General features: G+C 36.8%; 1 protein-coding gene across 5 annotated transcripts; it reads right to left on the reverse strand.

The window, feature by feature from the left end:
- Positions 1–2,002: 2,002 nt before the first annotated feature.
- Positions 2,003–18,588, reverse strand: FAM204A (family with sequence similarity 204 member A). Of its 5 annotated transcripts, none has more exons than XM_015633574.2 (8): positions 18,540–18,588; positions 17,679–17,989; positions 16,662–16,752; positions 16,107–16,140; positions 15,438–15,537; positions 13,653–13,742; positions 2,717–2,823; positions 2,003–2,369 (listed from the first exon to the last, which is right to left on the reverse strand). In XM_015633574.2, the coding sequence occupies exons 2-8, from the start codon at positions 17,910–17,912 to the stop codon at positions 2,318–2,320; spliced, it is 708 nt and encodes a 235-aa protein (XP_015489060.1). In that variant the 5' UTR covers positions 17,913–17,989; positions 18,540–18,588; the 3' UTR covers positions 2,003–2,317. The 5 variants fall into 5 exon arrangements, with proteins under 5 accessions (XP_015489060.1, XP_015489058.1, XP_015489059.1 ...); XM_015633572.2 differs by having other exon boundaries at positions 15,438–15,540; XM_015633573.3 differs by lacking the exon at positions 18,540–18,588 and adding an exon at positions 18,104–18,457.
- Between the last annotated feature and the right edge of the window lie 693 nt (positions 18,589–19,281).

Genomic DNA, 19,281 nt, shown 5'->3' on the forward strand with positions numbered 1-19,281 from the left:
TGTAAGAGGTTATATATTTAAGCTGATTAAAAAGCTTTTAGTAAAGTAAAACAAGCATTTGGATAGGTTTAACATTGTTAAACAGGAAACATTAAGTCTCAGAATGCACTTTTACTTGTTTGGCCAAAATTTACATCACACACCAAAACTACCAAAAAAAAAAAAAAAAAGGTGTCAGCACAATGCAAGAAATTTAAAAACAGATCAGCAATTCAGGCAGATGATTATTAAAGGTACAGTTCTGCATTCATTTATTTCTTATGTATTTATATAAACACTATAAAGCTGTAATAGGCTTTTGAATTTTCCCCATTAGAGATTTCTGAACATGGTATAATTCTGGAAATCAATTAATATTTTAAGCAAACACTTTAGCTGGATAAAAAGAAATGTGGTCATTTTTAACTTCATCACACAAGTGACCTGATGCAAATATTCTGCATACTTCCTAAACAGTTCCACCATTAATAGCCTAACATAAAACTAATTAATTTAGTGTAAAATATTACAGGTAGCTGGGCAATTGCTCCTTTTTGAGGGCTTAGCTTTCTGTTAAAGCATTTTTTCAAACAAAGAACACTGATTCTTGCAATTAGATGAAGATCTTGATTTGACAAATATTGTTACTCTTAAGAGAAATTACTGCAAAAAAGAATATAGCTTATTTAATAAATGATACTTTTAAAAGCTGAATGGAATGCTGCTGGTGTGTTTGGCATTAATTATCAATATCATTCTACTTTTCAATATATAACAAAGATTAATTGAACCTAACACCCATCTTCCAGATGCTTAAAAAAACCCAGAAATTATGGACAGAGGGCCTGTAACTTCTGGACAGGAACATTTGGAACTGAGAAAGATCCTGATGTAGGGTCATGGTGTAACCTGTGTGTTTACACATGCAAACATGCAATTTACTTTCATTACACATTTACACTTCATTAGAGATAGCACTTGCTTCCTTCCACACCAAAGTTTGCAAAGCAATGTAGTTTGTAAACCATAGTGTGAGATTTATGATGTTATGCTGCAGAAACCTGTTTAGCCCCCAATTTACAATCCTGGCAATTGTATTTAACTCTGTCATCATAACTAATTACAGCTAACTGCAGATTACCATATTGCAAACTCTCATCTGGGTGAAAGAAATATGATGTTAAAAAAAAGAACTAAATATCCTGAGGGCTACTGAACAAAAATGCACTATTCCATCTTGGACAACAAACCTGAACTCTTCAAATTGCTGCCGTAAAACTTCAAATTGCTATTTGTTGGCAAGTTGTTTTAGCCCCAAGTACTAACACAGTAAATCACCATTACACTAATACCATACCTTTGGCCTGAAACATATTAATCTTGGTTAACAATAACTGACATTTACATTACCAATTCAATTCAGCCATTGTGGTGACTAAACATATATGCAAGAGCTTCGGGGAGAAAAGTTATTAGTTTTGAATGTGTACTTACTTTTCACTGAGAACAATTTTGAAGAAACATTATCATCAATTCTTGTTATAATCTTATAACATAAACATTCAAATCCTAATTGATCTGTAAAACATTTGACTTGGGAGTAAAATCTGCATTTGTATCTTGGGTGCAGTTAACATTACAATGTAACAGTTCAGATATTTTTCTAAGATACGTATTTATATGTTTTTATCTGGGACTTTTAAAACCTGTGTTCTTAGGAAGAAAAGAAAAATGGGAATCTGAAATATTCTGAAGAATGTGGCACCAGGATATGACCAATAGTACCAGATCCTTCCAGGAGAGGGAGGATGGACTTCTTTTAAGTTTTTAACAATAGTTTATATTTATTAAGGCTATAAATGCCCTTGGTTTAAAAAAGATAGGTTGGGTTTGCTCTTCCTTATTTAGTGTCTTCCCCCACCTTTCAAGCAGAAAAGAAGTACTTACTGTGTTAGTCTGTGCAGCCCCAGAAGAAACATATCCCTCTCCTTATACCCACACATAATTGCAGTACAGCACAAAACACATTTGGACCAAGGATTTTATTTCAGAGAGCTCTCTACCAGACTCCAAATTCATCCTGAAATGCATTACCTTTAGGTTTCACATCTAGAAGGAAAATTTAACACATTATTGATGTTTAGATAATATTTTTGCTCTATTATTTATAGGAGAGTGCCAAAACAAGATAGTGCAGTTTGAAAACATTAAGATAAATACAAGGCATTTGACGTGTTGTGTTTCGTTTTGGGGGGTTTTATGTTTAGCTTTAATAAGCTGCACACAAAAATTCTTCAAGTAACAACAGGTATTTGACTCCTGAGCAAAACGGGATGGATTACATGTATCCCATGTTGCTTTTTGTTTCCCATCTTTTCTTGGCTTCAAATCTGAAACAGAGCACAAAATCCACATTAGCAATGATGAGTGAATGTGTTTCAGTTATTTAACCATGTTATTCTTAACAACAACAAAAATAAAAACTTATTTTTAATACTGTAATAAAGACATGAAGACAAATATAGTGATACAACCATCACTTTATTTCTAATAAAGCCTCTGTACTTAAGTCTGATACACTCCTAAAAAAGCTCACCAAAACCCAACAATGTTAAACTAAACAAATAAGATTAGCACAAGCCTATTTCAACTAAGAAAACATTTAACTGAGAGTGTATTGTACACACTTAGTGCCAATGAAACCACAGATGTTTAATTCCATACTCAAATGACTTACCCCCAAGCAAGCTTCTTTTTCTTTTGAGCTTCTTGGGCAGCCTCTGCTTCTTGCTTGGCTTTTACAAAGTTGCGGCAAGCGGCAGCTTTGGCAATTTTCACACCAAGCTAAGACATGAAAAAAGGAACAAAGGAAAACTGATTAGATGCAAATGGTTCATATGAAATGTAAGCCTCACAAATTACTTAGTCTGATATTGTTTTTCGAAAGTCAATAGATACTAAAATATCTTTTAAATATTAGACTGATGATGCACTATTAGACTGGACAAACAAGAATGTCTCTTGAGGGAAATACAAAGGCGTGTAGGATCCTGGGGCAAAGCAGTCCTTTTCACCAAATCCTTCATTTTCAAAAACAAAAGCAAAGGGCAACAGCTCACTGGATCCTTCTGTTTGTTTGTTTTACATAGACAGACATATCCAAATATACAGACTCCATTATTAGGACCAGTCTGTGACTTCAGCTATGCTGAAATAATACAATCAGATCTTACCAGTGTCAAAAACACCCAAAAAGACATTTTTACACAGGAAGAGCTGCTACCACCACACGTTTTTTAGCAGAACCACTAGACATGTTTTAATCAGTCTGTCCAAAAATAAATTATGCAATGTCCTCAGTGTCTATCTCCACATTACAAGCTTTTAGATGTAAGGGTATGATATGCCAGCTTTCCATGTAGGTGAATAGCATTTCCATAAACTGTAAGACGCAAACTGTAAGAATTAAGTTCACTTTAGTGAATGTCAAGCACAGGAGGGAAAGGCAGGGAAAAGTAAAGTAAAAAAGATGGAAGATACAATGAACTATGAACAGTTTATTTCCCTTAATCAGCATTCATAACTTGTAGTTACATTTTGTGGTTGCTGCCTTGACTTGACATTATGAGTTATGAAGGAATTCATTCTTAGAAGTTACTGCCATTCTCCAAGTCTGCAATTCATTTACCCCAAATTGCTACAAACTGATGTGGACAAACAGGTTTTCTTTCAATCTACACCTAAATCAACTGAAAGTAGGAAACAGTTTCTGAATGGATTTTCTAAATTTCCCCCAAAATGTCATGGGAGCACCAAGGAACTGGAGACCCAAGAAGAAGAATACTCTTTAGCACCCTGGCTGAAGTTCCACTGTTAATGGTAATACACTTGAATAATCTGCAGCATCTATGCAGACAAATATTTACTCTGAGAAATGCTTTATCCAGGTAAGATGAGAGAGAACTCAAGAACACATCTGCACTGACACATTTTCCACCACTATCCCATCAAACACACAATAGGTAGGTGACCATTTTGTTAACAAAGCTAAAAAAAACCCAACCCTAACCAGCATCACTACAAGCTCTTCTACCTCATGGTCCTCTCAGGGCTCAAGAATGAAGAAAGCAGCCTTTCTGCAGCAGCCTTTAAGGAAAGACAGCAAGCACATCAGCTTGTGCTTTGTTTGAGGCTCTAAACACTGGCAACGCGAGCAGTTAGGAGCTGAGCATAACAGTTTAAAAGGAAAATAGATATTTCCATAAACATAATATTTAAAAAGAAAAAAAGAATGCTGAATAAGTTTCTCATCCACTATTTTCATATGTTATATGGTCATAAACATGTACCTTTGCAATCACCTTGATGCATAAAATACTGTGACCAGTTATATCAAAACTTTTCTCTATTATCTACACAATTTCCCACAATTTAATGAGCATTAACATTTTTTATTAACAGTAACTCAATGCTGACATCTGAACTGCTACATTTCAGGTCAAAGACTAAAACATAACATTCTTTTAATTGCATTGTCACTTAATAGTTAAGGGCAGTTATTAACCTTAATATAATCACAATATAAAAAGGCTTAAGAAAACTCACCTAAAATATTCAAAAAATGTTTACTTTTAAATTGAAACAGGAGTAATTATTAGTTTAAACAATAGAGTAATCTGATGGCTGAAGTCAGTCAGCAGAACCATACCTTTATTAGAGGTATTTTACCTACTAACACACTTGAAAATTAACTTTAACTGTTTGATTAATAACAGAATCTCCTTAAAATGTATTCTAGTTGCCTATTGAGCACTTGTACACGTACAAATATACACAAGCGAGCTCTAACAGTGTTGCAGAAAATTCCTTTTATCTGCATTTCTGGAAGCCAAGAATGAGTTCTTCCATCTTTGAAAAGTATAGAAAAAAATGGGATAATAAGATCCTCTGCAGTGTATGTGGAAGCAAAAGCAGAAACATTCTGTAGCATTGTTATAATTTTTAGGCTACACAGAGTCAAATTTTCACAACATGAAAACAAATGTTGCGTATAAAAACACAGAAACATTTTAGTCAGATTAAATGTCTTCTGCTCCCACCCAAACCCAGACATATTTCTTCACTCCCTGCTCCCCCCACAGAAGAAATCCATAAAAGCTTGGTCAATGGATTTTACATTAAAAAAAAAAAAAAACAACCCACGCTAACATTTCAGGTCATCAGATATCTCAGTAAAATACAATCTTAAAAGAAGTAAGAAAGCATGAATAAAAATATATACAACAATTTCTTGTGTAGTCAAAGTATCAGCATTTTCCATATAGAACATCCAATATTTTGCTGCATTTTAATTAAGGTGTCTAAACATTATCACAAAGAACTGCAAATTGGTCAGAGCACGCAGTAAGGAAAATTAAGCTCTAAAGGCTTTTTATCACCATATTTCAGGAACCAAGGGTGTAAAATGTTCTAATTTGGGATATATTAAAAGCCATAAAAGGTCTTTCAAAAAGATTAATGGTACTTTGCTTGGATTTAAGATAAGGGCTTTAGCTGGTTGGAAAAGCAGGGCCCTGGCTAGACCCTTGAGGCATTCATCTTTACAGCCACTTGGAAGATTTGTAAAAGCGTCTGCATAACCTCAAGCAAACGCACTGCGACATTTTTTTTTTTTAAATTCCTTTCAATTTTACAGGTTTAAAGTGTGTAAATCATACTGGGTAGTAAAGCTGATATAATGGTTCATCCCTGTAACGCTATATATGTGTATTTCGAGACTAACTTAAAAAACAAGTTAGTTTTGACAGGGCAAAGCCCTTTCCATTTTGAAGTTGACCAATAATCATGTCAAATATCTTACTCTAGATGTTTAATGTAGCATAAATGAAAATGTCCTACTCATCCGAAACTGTTACCTTGTAAGAAATATCTGAAGCTTTGCTTCTTTTTGAACACTTTCAAGGCATTTTTTAAAAAATACCAATTATCATACTTTAACTTTTTATGGAATAACAGGTCTCTATGAAAAATATTTATGCCATTCTCTTTTGTTCTTTAATTAAATGAAAACAGATGTTTTCTGAAGTAAAGCGGAACCATTACTGGAGTACTTAAAGTGTTAAGGTCTTTAATTTTTATATCAGTTTGGTCTACAATTCCTGATTGTCTTTACTCAAGCTCAACATTAATGTCAAGCAAGTTACCTAGGAGACGAAAGAGATCAAAGAGACAAAAAACCCTCAAATGTCTGATTAATCAAGCCTGCAAACAGCTTATTTCTTTTAGCCTGCATGCAAGTATGAAAATGAGATTCTGGGAGCCGTACATTGTGCAGATTTGTTCATTCTTATCAGAACAAAGCCAGCGGCAGCTTATTTCATGGATCATTGGCACTGTCATCAGTGCTACACAGAACGGGTGACAGCTCCTCATTTTGAGGCTTGAACAAAATTAGCAAAAAGTCGGCACAAATTAGCCTCTCATCTTTTTAGTAATATGACATTATTCATTTACTTTTTATCCAATTTTTAATTTTTTCCTTGTCAGCTATCCCTTTCTAGTGTTTCTTGCACAGCATCATAAAACACTTTTAAAACAAGCAAAGAAATGGCTGGAGTTGAAATAGAATGTAAAGTTCAGGAAGAAGAGTAAACATTTTTATTAAGTTGCAACAGAAATCTACTGTAACTTCCAGAAAACTTCCTTGCAAATCAGGACACTTAACATTAAATATCACAAAACAAAGACTTGTCTTTGAGATAGGACTGTAAAATGTAACCACTGAATAATGCAATTACTGAGACAACGGAATCAAGAACTGCTCCAGAAATATTGAGGCACAAAATACAAAATATTAAACCCACAAAAGCTCCAACAAAACATCTATATTCAAACAGGTCTGGAAATATCCTATGATCATAGCAGAGAAGCCAAACAGCCTTTTAATATAGTGTTACAGTTTCTCATCAAATATGAATCTAGTTATTTCAGGCTTGCCTCTAGCAATGATTTTCTCCTTTTATGTTATGGAATGTTATCCATTGCTGACGTATATAAAATATATAAAGCAAACAAGAATACCGAGTGGATTTTGCAGTGAAAATTGTCCCCTTTCAATGATGTGCTCAACTTCCCCTGTAAAATACTTTGTAATACCTTTGTTGTATTTTTATGCTGTGTATTATAACATCAAATTATATTTGGATGACACAGTAATGGAGCAAGGACAGAAAACTGTTCTAATATTAAGCTCTTTGCTAGACTTAAACATTTAAATGCAAGTAACTTCCTCCATTCATGAGAAAACACAGCATTAAAAAATTAACCATAAGCTGTTAGATGCTTTACAGAGCCCCCTTATAACAAAGGCAGTTTTAAAAAAAGAACTGTAGTACTGTTTTCAGCAATTTCTTTATCTCTGTTCTTCTAAGTAAGAAAGCTTATTAACAAGCTTTGAACTTAAAATCACATTTACAATAATGTGCCATCAACAGTTTTATAAGCTAATTAGAAAAAAAGATTAATTAATGACTGGCTGCTAATAAAATGGCAATCATGAAGAAAGAAACCAAGGGTGCTAAGCTTCAACTACCACCAATTAAGAGCTAATTACAAACAAATTATATATGTGTTTTGCTGTGGGCTTTAATTTACTAAAATGGTTTTAATTAAAAGAGAAAACATGCTGATTAATTGAACTGCAGAAAAAATCTACAGTATAAACTGTGCTTTGTCTGTCTCTTTAATTAGACTTGTAACATCTGAAATCTTTTTTTAAGGTTTGTTAAGGAAAAGATATACATAATTAAGGGAGCATAAGAATGTAATTCTAGGTGATAACCCTGCAATGTTCCAAAGGTTAGAAGAAAACCACCTCAATGAAGAGTCTTTGGAAGCACCTTTACTAAGGTAAGAAAGGAAATCCTTCTCAGATTAAAAAAACTCTTTTTATTAAATTTTTTTTTTAGGGGGAAGTGGGTGGGCAGCTCTTCCACAACAAGAGTTTCAACTTAATTTGCGCTTGGTTACACCCCATATAAAATTGAATCACTGCAGGTACACAAAAAACACTGTGAGAAATTGTGAACATTGCACAGGACTTAGAAATTTTATTTTACCAACAGAACAGCATCAAGTACTAACTCCTGTCCACCTCTAACAGTAATGTCACCACAATCAATCATTTCCTACCCAGATCCTCACACGGAAACCAGTTTCCAGAATGGTTCTCAGCAGTTATAACCAACAAACTGCCTTGTGGACTTCCTTTTCTAATTTATATGATTAGAGGTTAGTTGCAGACAGGAGATACCAAATTGATCATGAGAAAATGGCCAAAACCAATGCACCAAATTTTAAAGATGACAGCAGGACTGATCTTGCTGTAACATGACGATGATATTCCACTGAATAGCCAATTAATTTCATGAATTACAATGCAGATCTTTCATTTACGTTTGATTAAATATCAGTGTCCCTATAAATTGCAGCTTTTTAAGTCTTTCCCCAAAATGCCAGAAGCCACCAAGCCAAGTGCTTAGGAAGTGTTGTGAACAAAACTGTGCTACTTAGAAACTGCCAAGTGCTACAGCAATTTAGCACAATAAATTGTGAAATATTTTAAAGTTACATTTGACAGGAAAGTCTAATATGGTCAAGATTATTTAATCGTGTTCAAGTTACAGTCCTCAGGCTAATTTGTTCTTAGACAATGTGGCACCTACCTACCAGGCAGCTCACACAAAAACCACAAACACAAAGTTTGAGCTTTAGTCAGATTAGTTCTCACAATATTAGAGCCAGAAGAAATCACTATTCTGCATTTTGAGATACCAAACCATGACTTGAGCACAAAAGCACTATGAAAAAAACCTGTTTCTCTAGGGTGAAAAAAGATTGGAAATATATTTAAGGTGTGGTGGTGGGGAATCTTTTAAGATTTTCTGGTTTACCTATGAAAATAATTTTTACAAGTACCACCCCAAATTGAAACTGATTTATAGAGGAGTGAAATTACCAGTTATCTGCACATACCATCCTTACTCAAAGGGATAAACACATCCAGCTATGCATAGTCACAGTGCTCTAATTTATCAACATTTATTCTTTCAAAAAATCTAGGTGGATTCCCACTAACACAGTAGGAACAAGTTAATTACATCTCAAGATAGAATTCCAGAAAGATTTTTACAAAGCATTAAAAAGTTGACATAATTCCAAGTGTCTGTTCCCAGCTCCATATCCCAAGTCCCTGCTACTATTAGATCTCAGCTATCCTACCCTAAGGCATCACCAAAAAACTATGTCATTTCAGCCCAGATAAGTGTTCACATAAACTTTATTCTTTTAATAACTTTCATTCTAAAAGGCTCAGATTTTTTGGGGGTAACTCCTACGTTAACATTAACATTTCAATTGGCATCACTTAAGTGAAGTAAGTCATCCTTAAATGCAATGTTCAAACAATAGCCTTAGGTATGCCAGTCTACATCTGAAAAGCACAACTATAAAATGTGAAGGACTCTGCCAATGCTGGAAGCCCTGGAATATGAAAAAGGGCAGCAGCTGGATTACAATAATAAACACTAACTGTGCATATTGTACTATGCACACTGCAACGAATTGCTCAGTTATTTAATACTAACAGTACTGTACTGCAATTTCTTTATCTCTGTTCTTCTAAGATGGTATGAAAGAAATAATTCAGTAGTCTAACTGTGCCTGAAGATCTACAGTGAATTAAGGAGTAAGAGCCACCTGCATCATGTTGGTGCTCAGCACATTTATCAAAGCACTGTTTATACTGGACACTGTAATTGCATCACAGCACTGAGGTGCTCCAGCCAGAAGCTGAAGGAGCAGAGCTACTGAAGGCCTAAATTATTCTCTGCAACATAATGCAGAGATGCCCGTATTTTTTTCAGTAAAAGCTTCACTCAAATATAAAATAATGAAATCAAGAACTTCAGGATCACCAGACCTCTCAGGGAAGCAGAACACCCCACATGAGAATGTGCTGTGGGGATGGCCAAGGATGCCACAGGTAGAGATCTGCTACCCTGATGACTGACAACAGGAGAAAAAGGGGTAATACCCGGTGGTGAGGTTTGCCCAGAGATTAGACAAAATACTCAGCAGAGTCATACATACAATTCATTTTTATAATAGAAATGCAACTGCCAACAAAAAAGGGGGAACACACCAGCCAGTCTCAAAAGCTACATATGAACCCACCCATGCAGTCACCAGTAAAAACAGCCTCACATGCAGGAGGTATCCAAGTTCTAATTCTCACTTCAAAACCTTTAATACTCTTGGATTGATAAGCTTTGTTTTAAAATCAGAATTTGTGTGCATTTGTCAAAGCAAAGAAAACAACAAATACTATATTGCCCAAAGCCTCATTTAATGCAGGGCAGTAACATGTTCCTTAAAGAACCAGCAACAAGTACCACTTGGAAACCTGAAGACCCAAAACCTGAAAGTGGTATCAGTTAGGTTTTTAGAATGTAAAATTCCATGATGCACTGACAGCTGCTAGATTATGCATATTGCCTAAGTCATCACTGATTTTAAATAAATCTGATTTTAAAAAACCTTTTCTCACTGTGTCACAACGATACGATATTGACAGCATCATTTTGACATTCCTTTGCTTTTTAGGACATGTTTTTACCGTCTGTACTCATCATCTGTTTATTTTTGGCTTCATTTTTCTAAATACTGAAGCTGCCCTATCAGTTTCACAGGCTTATAAATGTTATACATCAAAAATTAGTTTCACTTATTAAGGCAGGAAACGGCTTTAAGAACTCTGGGATCTGTGCCTCAAAGCAAAAGCTTTATCAGCAGGTTCCAGTCACTGCTTCTTGCAAAAGAAAATGGTGCCGATTAAAACCCCATACACCTGATTTCAAAAAGAACACCTACCCACTGAACATTTCTCACATGGCTGCAAGGGGGGCTGCACCCCAAACACCAGACAGCTGTTTCTCACACACTCTCTGTCCCCAGCCCTGTAACACTGCTCAAGAAAAATGAAAACTATACATAAAGAGATGGAGTTGAGATAAAAGAACAATAATTCATCCACTTATTACTCCACTTCAGAAGTGGTGTACTTCAATACAGCCACAGTACAGTTCCATGCCTGACTTGCTCACAGAGCTGTGCTGCATTTGGAAGTTAGAGGGATACAAATAGCCACCTAATTTAAAAATTAACTCACTTCTTACAGGCACTGTATATTAAAATGGACATTTCTGTAAACTGCTAAGAAAAGAAAAGCAGCAATTCAATGAATACTATACAACATGAAAGCAATATTTTATTAACTGTACTTGTATACAAAACAATGACTGTGCAATCAATCTCTTCCATAATCAAATCCTCTTTTCATAGCTCTTCAATGAAACAGTCACTTTTACAACAATTTCCTTGGGAAAAAATAAAGGTATTTTAATAGATCCATTAAAAGTCCATTTAAAAAAGAAAAGAGGTACTGAAAATCACAAAGCAAAATGACCCTTGCAGTGAGCAATGGAGCACATCTTTATAAGAGCAGAGAACCCCAGCAAATTCACATGGATTCTGCCTCCACAGAACTCCTCATGAGAGATCAAGCCAGTCATTTGAGTTTTCCTTCTTTCAACATCCTATTTGTTCAGATAAACCCACTTAACCAAAACCAAGTAAAGGCTGTGAATACTAATAATGTTTCAAGCATTTTGTTTTCAGAATTACAACATGCTAATATTTGAAAGTCAACAATTTGGAGCTAATGTTCCACAAATAATAATACACTGCTGTAGCACCTGGGATATGCTAGATGTTGTATAATCCCATGGCTACCAAAATCAGATAACAGTTTATCATAAATATTACAAAACCTTAAAACTTCTTACATTAATTTGTTTTTATAGTCAAACAATTTGCACTAGAACCTCAGTATGTTTTATTGATTATAATACTCCAACCACTTTAGAGGAGATGGGATAATGACATTTGTGAAGGAGAACAGCAAGTGTTTTTCATGTTGTACACATGAAAGGTAATAAAACAGTCAGAAGCTGGTCACACTTAAAGGGAACATCAGGACACATTCCTACCACTGTCAATAGCTGTTATCTTTGCAGACTGAAGTTTTGTGATCACTGGTGACAAGGCAGATAAGAGTCTAGTCATTAGAAACTGCCCTGAGTGACTAAATGGAGGAGTTTAATGATTTTGTAAGAACACTCACTGAGGAATGGTTACTTTTACCTAACCTCAGAGAACCTTAAGAATTGTATTTCTCACTTCAAAAGCCATCTGTTTTTAAAGCCATCACAATATTGTAATACATTGCATTAAACAGATTTAAATCTGCAATTTTACATTAAAGCTTAGTTTAAAACACTGTATTTAAGAAACATTTAAAATATTTGTATGAGAATGAGAAGCAGTCAAAATTTGTCTTTGCCTTCCTAATCCTTTTCTAATACCTTTGAATTTTGCAAGCATATACAGTGGACAGAAAATTCCCATTACTTTTATGAAGATGGAAGAATATGCAAGATAAAGGAATGAAAGCAGAATTTATATAATTATTTTTTAGTACAAATCAAGAAAATTTATAGCTTAAATCATATTACTCAGGTGACTGAAAAAAGATTGCTTCTCCACTCACTGAAATAGTACTTTATTTTTCTTACCTGGTTTCAAAATTATTCAACTATCCTTTTATCCTAATTTTCCCCTCATTTTCTCCCCTATGTACAACTGGCAGTGGGGAAAACAGCTTTTCTGGCCTTCAGCTATTTTTACTTCAGCTATTACCACCTACCCTATGTGCACAAATTGAACAATTTCTTAAATGAAGTTACCAGAGCTATCTGATAAATTCCTCACCAGTTTTAAGTATTCACTAAGCAGTACATACAGATTTAAAGTTTTTTGTGGCAAAGAGAGCACAGCTTTCATGAAATTACTCAGCTACACCAACTAACAAGACAACATATTTGTGTCTTGTTGTGTCTTGAAGAAATTGTGTTACTCTGGACTTGTTTTTAGGTATGCATTTATACACTGAACAATTATGACAAGGAGAAAAAAATATCCAATACAATTCTAAGGCTACAACAGTAGTACAGAGAGACATCCATCTATTCCCATCCTTCTTCAGAATTCTTCCAGCCATTAACTCCTGAGCACATGAATACACAGGAAAGTATTGGCATACAGCTTGGGGCTCATATGTCCTTATTTGCTCTAGGCTTGCTAAATCTCTACCTGTCTTCAGGCTTCCCAAGCTCATGGGTGAGGTAAAGTATCCTCAGGGAACTGAGAGGAAGGGAATATCCTACTCCTGCCCTCTTGGCTTGCAATGTGGAGAAAAATCAAAAGCTCAGTGCAGATGACGGATACCAACTCCTCTGAGCTGTGGAGTGAGCAGCAAGGCTCTAAAGCAAGGTTACTTAGGACAGTTCATGACTGTATTTTCAATTCTTAAACACAGCTACAGCTGTCCAAGCATTGCTAAATCACCAGCAAAGTCCTTCAGTCACTGAGAGGAATCTGCTCAGGAAACAGGAAAGATGCTGCAAACAATCTTTAGTGCTGTTTTACTCATGACAGTTTTAGTGCAGATGGGCAAAACTAAAACTATGACTTTTTTTTGTTAACAGCTCACTTACCTCACGAATGGCTAACCTGTCACTCAGCTCCTCAGCCCTGGTAATGTCACCTTCAGCCACACACTTCTCTATGCTCAGTTCAAGGCCAGACTACAGAAAATAAAAAAAGGTAAATGCCTTTAGAACAGAAAGAACATACTTAAAGGGAATACCTCCTTTCTAAAATTATTTCTTTCATAAAATTCTTTAAGACACTGCATAAACCTGTAATTTCTGTGTACCACAAATCACTCTGTCTGTGTATTGTAATGGACAGTATAATTAAGAATTCACTGAGAGGCCACCTGAGCACAAATCATTGCATTAGTTCCACCTTATGTGCAGGATAATACTATAGGTTAAAAAAATTACACGGGCTAGTTTATGCCTGTCACAATAAAATTTCATCTGAAGATCTGGCTTATCTCTCCCATCCCTGGAGCTTTCTAAACAAAATGTGAAATATATGTGTCAGGTAACATGAAGAATGGCAATTACCACTGTATCGTTACAGCTCTAAGATCTTATCTTTAACCAAAAAACAGAGTTCTGGCACAAAGCCACTCCACTGTGTTAATAAATTAAAAATTCTAACAGCTCTGTGGAAAACAACAAAAAAGCTTCAGGATTTTAAGGTTGTTTTCTTATTTTCAGAGGTAAACATAAGTTGTTTAATGGCAACACAATACACATAACAATAAAAAAGTAACTATTTCCTGGAAATCATAGTTGTAAACTTCTGATGGAATACAGAAGGGTAGCACTGACTTCAGAATTTCACAAAAAAACCTCAGTCTCATAACAAAAGAATTTACAGCCTCACTGGTTTTAAATATTAGTGAAGCTGAAGAAAATACATTTGACAGTTCCATAACATATGCTTTTTTAAGAGATAAAAAGTGAAAAAGCTAATGGAATTCTTGAGAAACAGTGATCTGCAAACACTACATTTGAATTACTTCAGGGGGTAGATGAAAAAAAAAGGCACAGTTGGTAGTTGCATTGATGGCAAATTCTGTTAAGATGCCTCTTCTGAAAATAACAAGACATATCTTCCACTAATGATAATATCCCCAAAATTACAATGAAACCATCTGCATTTTAACACTTTGGGCCTCATTCCAGATCTATCCTGAGCACTTTAATGACAACTAAATAGCCACCAAAAGTAAGAAGCAAACAAATCTTCATGACTTGCACATGGAAGCTCTAAGAAAATGAAAAAATACAGAAATTATCCTAAAGGGAGCTAACTGAACATTTCATGTAACAGAACTTACAAAGAGCTTTTTAAGAGATACTACAGAACCAACAGCCCTACCAGAAACTCACAGTATAGTGAGATTCTTAACTTATCCATCATGTTTGCCAATCATTTCAGATATGACTAGTTACACTGTAATATTTATGAATATAATGTGTTATGAATCCAGTAAAAATGTATGCTAGGTTTGCCCCTTTAATTCTTGTAGCCACTGGTGACAACTGAAGGTTTATGTGTCACATTTTAAAGTTAAAAAATGATGAAGCAAAACAAAAGGAGAAGTCAAACAATGCATATGATGTGTTCTCTCCCTTACAACAGAAGAAAACAAAACCAGACAGGAAACAAGCCTGGTTATGGTCTTAAGAGAAAGCACAGCAACCATTTAAGGACATTTATTTAAAAAGTTCACAAAATCATCCTTCCTCAGAGTGATTGTAGGCTCTACTCTCAAATAGCATCTGTTTCATTCCTATCTCAGTTAAGGACAAGCTCTTTTACTGCCACATAGAAGATGACACTGCCTTTGTAATAACAGTCACCTTTTGTGGAGCCCTGCTGTTCAAAGGTGATTCAAATCTATCATTGATTCCAAAGTATTGTGTAAGTTCTTTCCATTTGTCTTCATTTTCCAACTGCTGACTACTAAAAACAAACACACAAACAAGTCATTACTATAACCACTTCCCCTTCCACAACCTTTCAAAGCTAAAATAAACACTTCCATTTGGCAGACATGGCCTTTTCACCCATTCAGTTTTTAAATTAAGATAAATTAATTATTCCTTCCCCTTTGTATGTGTAATTTCACAATCTTAAAAGCAAGTTGATAGAATCATAACACCATATTTAGGTTGAAAAAGTTTTTTTAAGATCAAGTCTAACCATAAACCTAACACTGCCAAGGAGGAAAAAGAAGTGAAGGAGCAGGGTGAACAACAACTTGTATGAAGGAACTAGCAAGAACATAGCAAGTCTGTTAAAAGTTACATTAAATAACATATTTGTGGTGATTTTTAAAATCAAGCAATAACACTCCAACAAGCAATCACTAGTAAAAATTCAGCCTGCTCAACAGAGACACTGAACAAATTTAAAAGATATTTTACACAGTGCTGAAAGCTAGGCTTTGGCTATGAATGTGGTTGAGCTTATTACAAGTTTTCCCTGCTACTAACAGACCTCAGGTAATCCCATTGACCTGGTTATACCTCTTAGCCACTTCATCAGTCTTTCTCTGTTTTGCTAAGGGGAAGAAAAAAGAAAAAAAAAATCCAACATTACACAGTGATACCCCACAGGATCCAATGAAATTAACAGAGCTGTAATTGGTCACATTTCCTTTGAAAGATCAACATACTGGGATTTTTACCCAACGTTCATGTGGATTTAAACCACTTAATTGTAAGAAATTCCTGCAATATCTGTGAAGTTTTAACCAAATGTACAAAATTAAGTTTCATAGAACTACAGTAATACACTTCACCATTATAAATCAGTATTAATTGAGTAAGCTCTGCCTCCTTTTTAAGAAGAGGACAAATATATTACTTGCATTCTATGTAGCAATCAACAACCTCACTACAACCCTGCAAGTGATGTATGCAAGTGGAAAAATAAAATCCTAGATAACAGCTAGAATACAATTATTAACTTAAAAAAGAACAACCCTCAAAAACCAAAAACACCAACCCTACAAAACAGCATGTATTGATACTAATTCAATTTGAAAAATATGAATTCTGTTAATCTAAAAAAAAAACCACCTTTTCGGCGGCGCTTTCTTTTCCGGCATCTGTTTTCCTCTTTTACTTGCATTTTCATTTCACGGTGTTTCTTCTGAAGCTCCACAAATTTCTACAAGATTATGAAAAAGCAAGTCAATATTTTTAATTTTCCCCCCATTTTTAAGAAATTACATAGAGAAATGTTTAATTATCCACAATGCCTTGTGTCACTTATTATATCCCAATTTATAAACTGAGACCACGCGACTCTGATGGTGTTAAACTGGTATTGGTGCTAATCTTTGATCACCTCTCTCTGACTTTCTGCCCTCCCTACATCCCATGACTGTTCAGATCTGACAGTTCTCTCATGGGATGTGACACAGAACACACTTTTGCTTGTTGTGCACTCCTGAGCTACACCATGTATTTCTATTGCCCAGCTGGCAGTCTGTAATCCACAAATTAGTGACAGCCTGGTCCTCGCACAGCAGGCTGCCTACAAGGATTGAGGGATGAAAGAGGGCAACTATTTTTTGCCAATTCTTACTTTGAATCCAAAGCCTGGAACACATTGTTTTGATAAGGGTTTTCTGCTTTCCCCAGTCTTTACATGCAACTGCAAAATCAGGAGGCTGTAAGGAATTCTTGAGTCTGATTGTTTGCAATTAAGCCCTGCAGCAAGCAGCAGGGCACACCTCCCCTTCCCAGGTATGCAGCATCCCCAGAGAGGCTGAAACACTGAGCTGTAAATCCTTAACAATGCAGAAAGCCCCTACCAAGCAGCTCAGAGCCCATAAACCATTGAAAACACAAGTTCTATGCAACTGTATAGTTATGACAACTCCTTGCTGTGCTTTCAATCACCACCAAACTACCACCTAATCACTTCCTTCCTGTATACCTTGCTTTACACTATCTAAGGTTTGTAAGATTATATTATATCTAATTTCAGATCTGTATATTGACTATCCAACACTGAATTATTTTAAGCTAAAAATCAGCCATTTGAGTACACTGAACTATATTCATCTGGAGACCTGTAATGATACATACATTCCAGATATTTACAGAAACTCCAGGAGGGCACGTTTGAGATTCACTTTCTTCATCTGTCACTGGTACAATAGGTTCACTGCTGGCATTACTTTCCTGCCCAGTCCCCTGAACTCTTTCAGTATCTTCTTTTGCTTCTTGCTTTGAACAGGAATCAGGCGATTCGTCTCCATCATCAGAACTCAGATCAACATCACTTTCATTCAGTCCTGGAGGTAACAGCCCACTCCACATCTTCCAGTTTAAGTAAGTCCAAACTATTTCAAGTCACTGCAAAGACACCAGGTTACCCATCCCAACACAAAAACAACCTGCAGAAGAGAGAAAGAGATAAGACAAAACACGTCATCAGAAATATTTTTGCTTCTTACATAACTATCATTACATTTTTTTGACAAGCACATTATAAAGGTCCTAATACTTACTATTTCAGAAAGAAGAAGACAACTTGATTACAGAGGCTGAGAATACTGGCTTTTCCCCCCCACTCCTTGTCCTTTTAAGCTGTGTCCCTACGCGTTTGCTGGCACCTCCTTTCAGTTTAGGGGCGACACTGTAGCAAACGCGTCCCGTGCCTCCGCAGGGGCAATTTCCTGAGGAGCACACGCAGCTCCCTTGGCCGCCGGGACAGGGAACAGCCGCTCCGGGGAGGCGGCAGGCCGGGGAAACGAGGGGGGCCCGCTCCGGAGGCAGCGACGCGAAGAGAAACCCAGCTCCACGCCAGCCTAGGGGGAGACAGCCGGCTCTCGCCTTCCCGCCAGTCCCCGCACGGCCGGCGGCGCCGGTGGAAGCCGGCGGAGGCCCCCGGAGCCCCCTCAGAGCCCTCCCGGCCCCGCGCCCGCCGCCCGCGGCCGTGTTTACCTGGCCGCCATCTTGGCACCGCCGGAACACCCCGCGCGCGGATTGGGCGGGGCGGCGCAGCCAATCAGAGGGCGCGCCGGTCGCCATGGCAGCGGGGCGGGGCCGGGGTGTCCCGGGGCGAGGCGGGCGCGGCTGGCGGCGCTCGGGGGAGCCGAGGGGGCTGAGCGGGGATGTGGAAGCCTGAGGGGGCGGCGTGTGCCGGCTAGCAGCTTTCAGAGTCTCAGAGTCATTTAGTTTGGAAAAGGCCTTCGAGATCACCCAGTCCAATTTACGACCCAACGCTGCTGTGTCAACCAGGCCATGATGCCGGGTGCTGTGTGCAGCCTTTCCTTGAGCGCAGCCCGGGCCGGTGACTCCGCCGCCTTCCTGGACAGCCCATTCCAATGTTTAGCTATTCTTTCAGTGTAACAATTACTCCTAATGTCCGGGTTAAATGTCAATTGGTGCAGCAGAAGGCTATCATATCTTCCCATCATATCTCTTATTCCCTGGGAGCAGAGCCTGACACCAGATTGGCTCCAAAGTCCTGCCAGGGAGTTGAAGAGAGCAATAAGGTTCCCCCTTGAAACTCTTTTTCTCCAGAATAAACACCCCCAGCTCCCTCAGCTGCTCCTCATCAGACTTGAGCTTCTTTCAGAAGAAGGACATGCCTCAAGTTGTACAGCAATCCTTGCTGCCATAAAGGAATATGAAATCTCTTCCAACAGTAAGCCTTGTAGTTAAGCCACAGCAAAATGTTTAA

The sequence above is a fragment of the Parus major genome, chromosome 6, assembly GCF_001522545.3.
Source record: "Parus major isolate Abel chromosome 6, Parus_major1.1, whole genome shotgun sequence".
NCBI classification, from domain to species: domain Eukaryota; kingdom Metazoa; phylum Chordata; class Aves; order Passeriformes; family Paridae; genus Parus; species Parus major.

Bases quoted from the DNA above. Each gene is read 5' to 3' on its own strand.
- FAM204A (XM_015633572.2), bottom strand. From the start codon at position 17,912: ATGTGGAGTGGGCTGTTACCTCCAGGACTGAATGAAAGTGATGTTGAT. The intron at 15,541-16,106 runs GTATAACCAGGT...GTTTGTTTTTAG, and splicing joins ACTGATGAAGTGGCTAAGAG to TAGTCAGCAGTTGGAAAATG. The intron at 2,370-2,716 runs GTAAGTCATTTG...GCTCTGTTTCAG, and splicing joins AAAAAGAAGCTTGCTTGGGG to ATTTGAAGCCAAGAAAAGAT.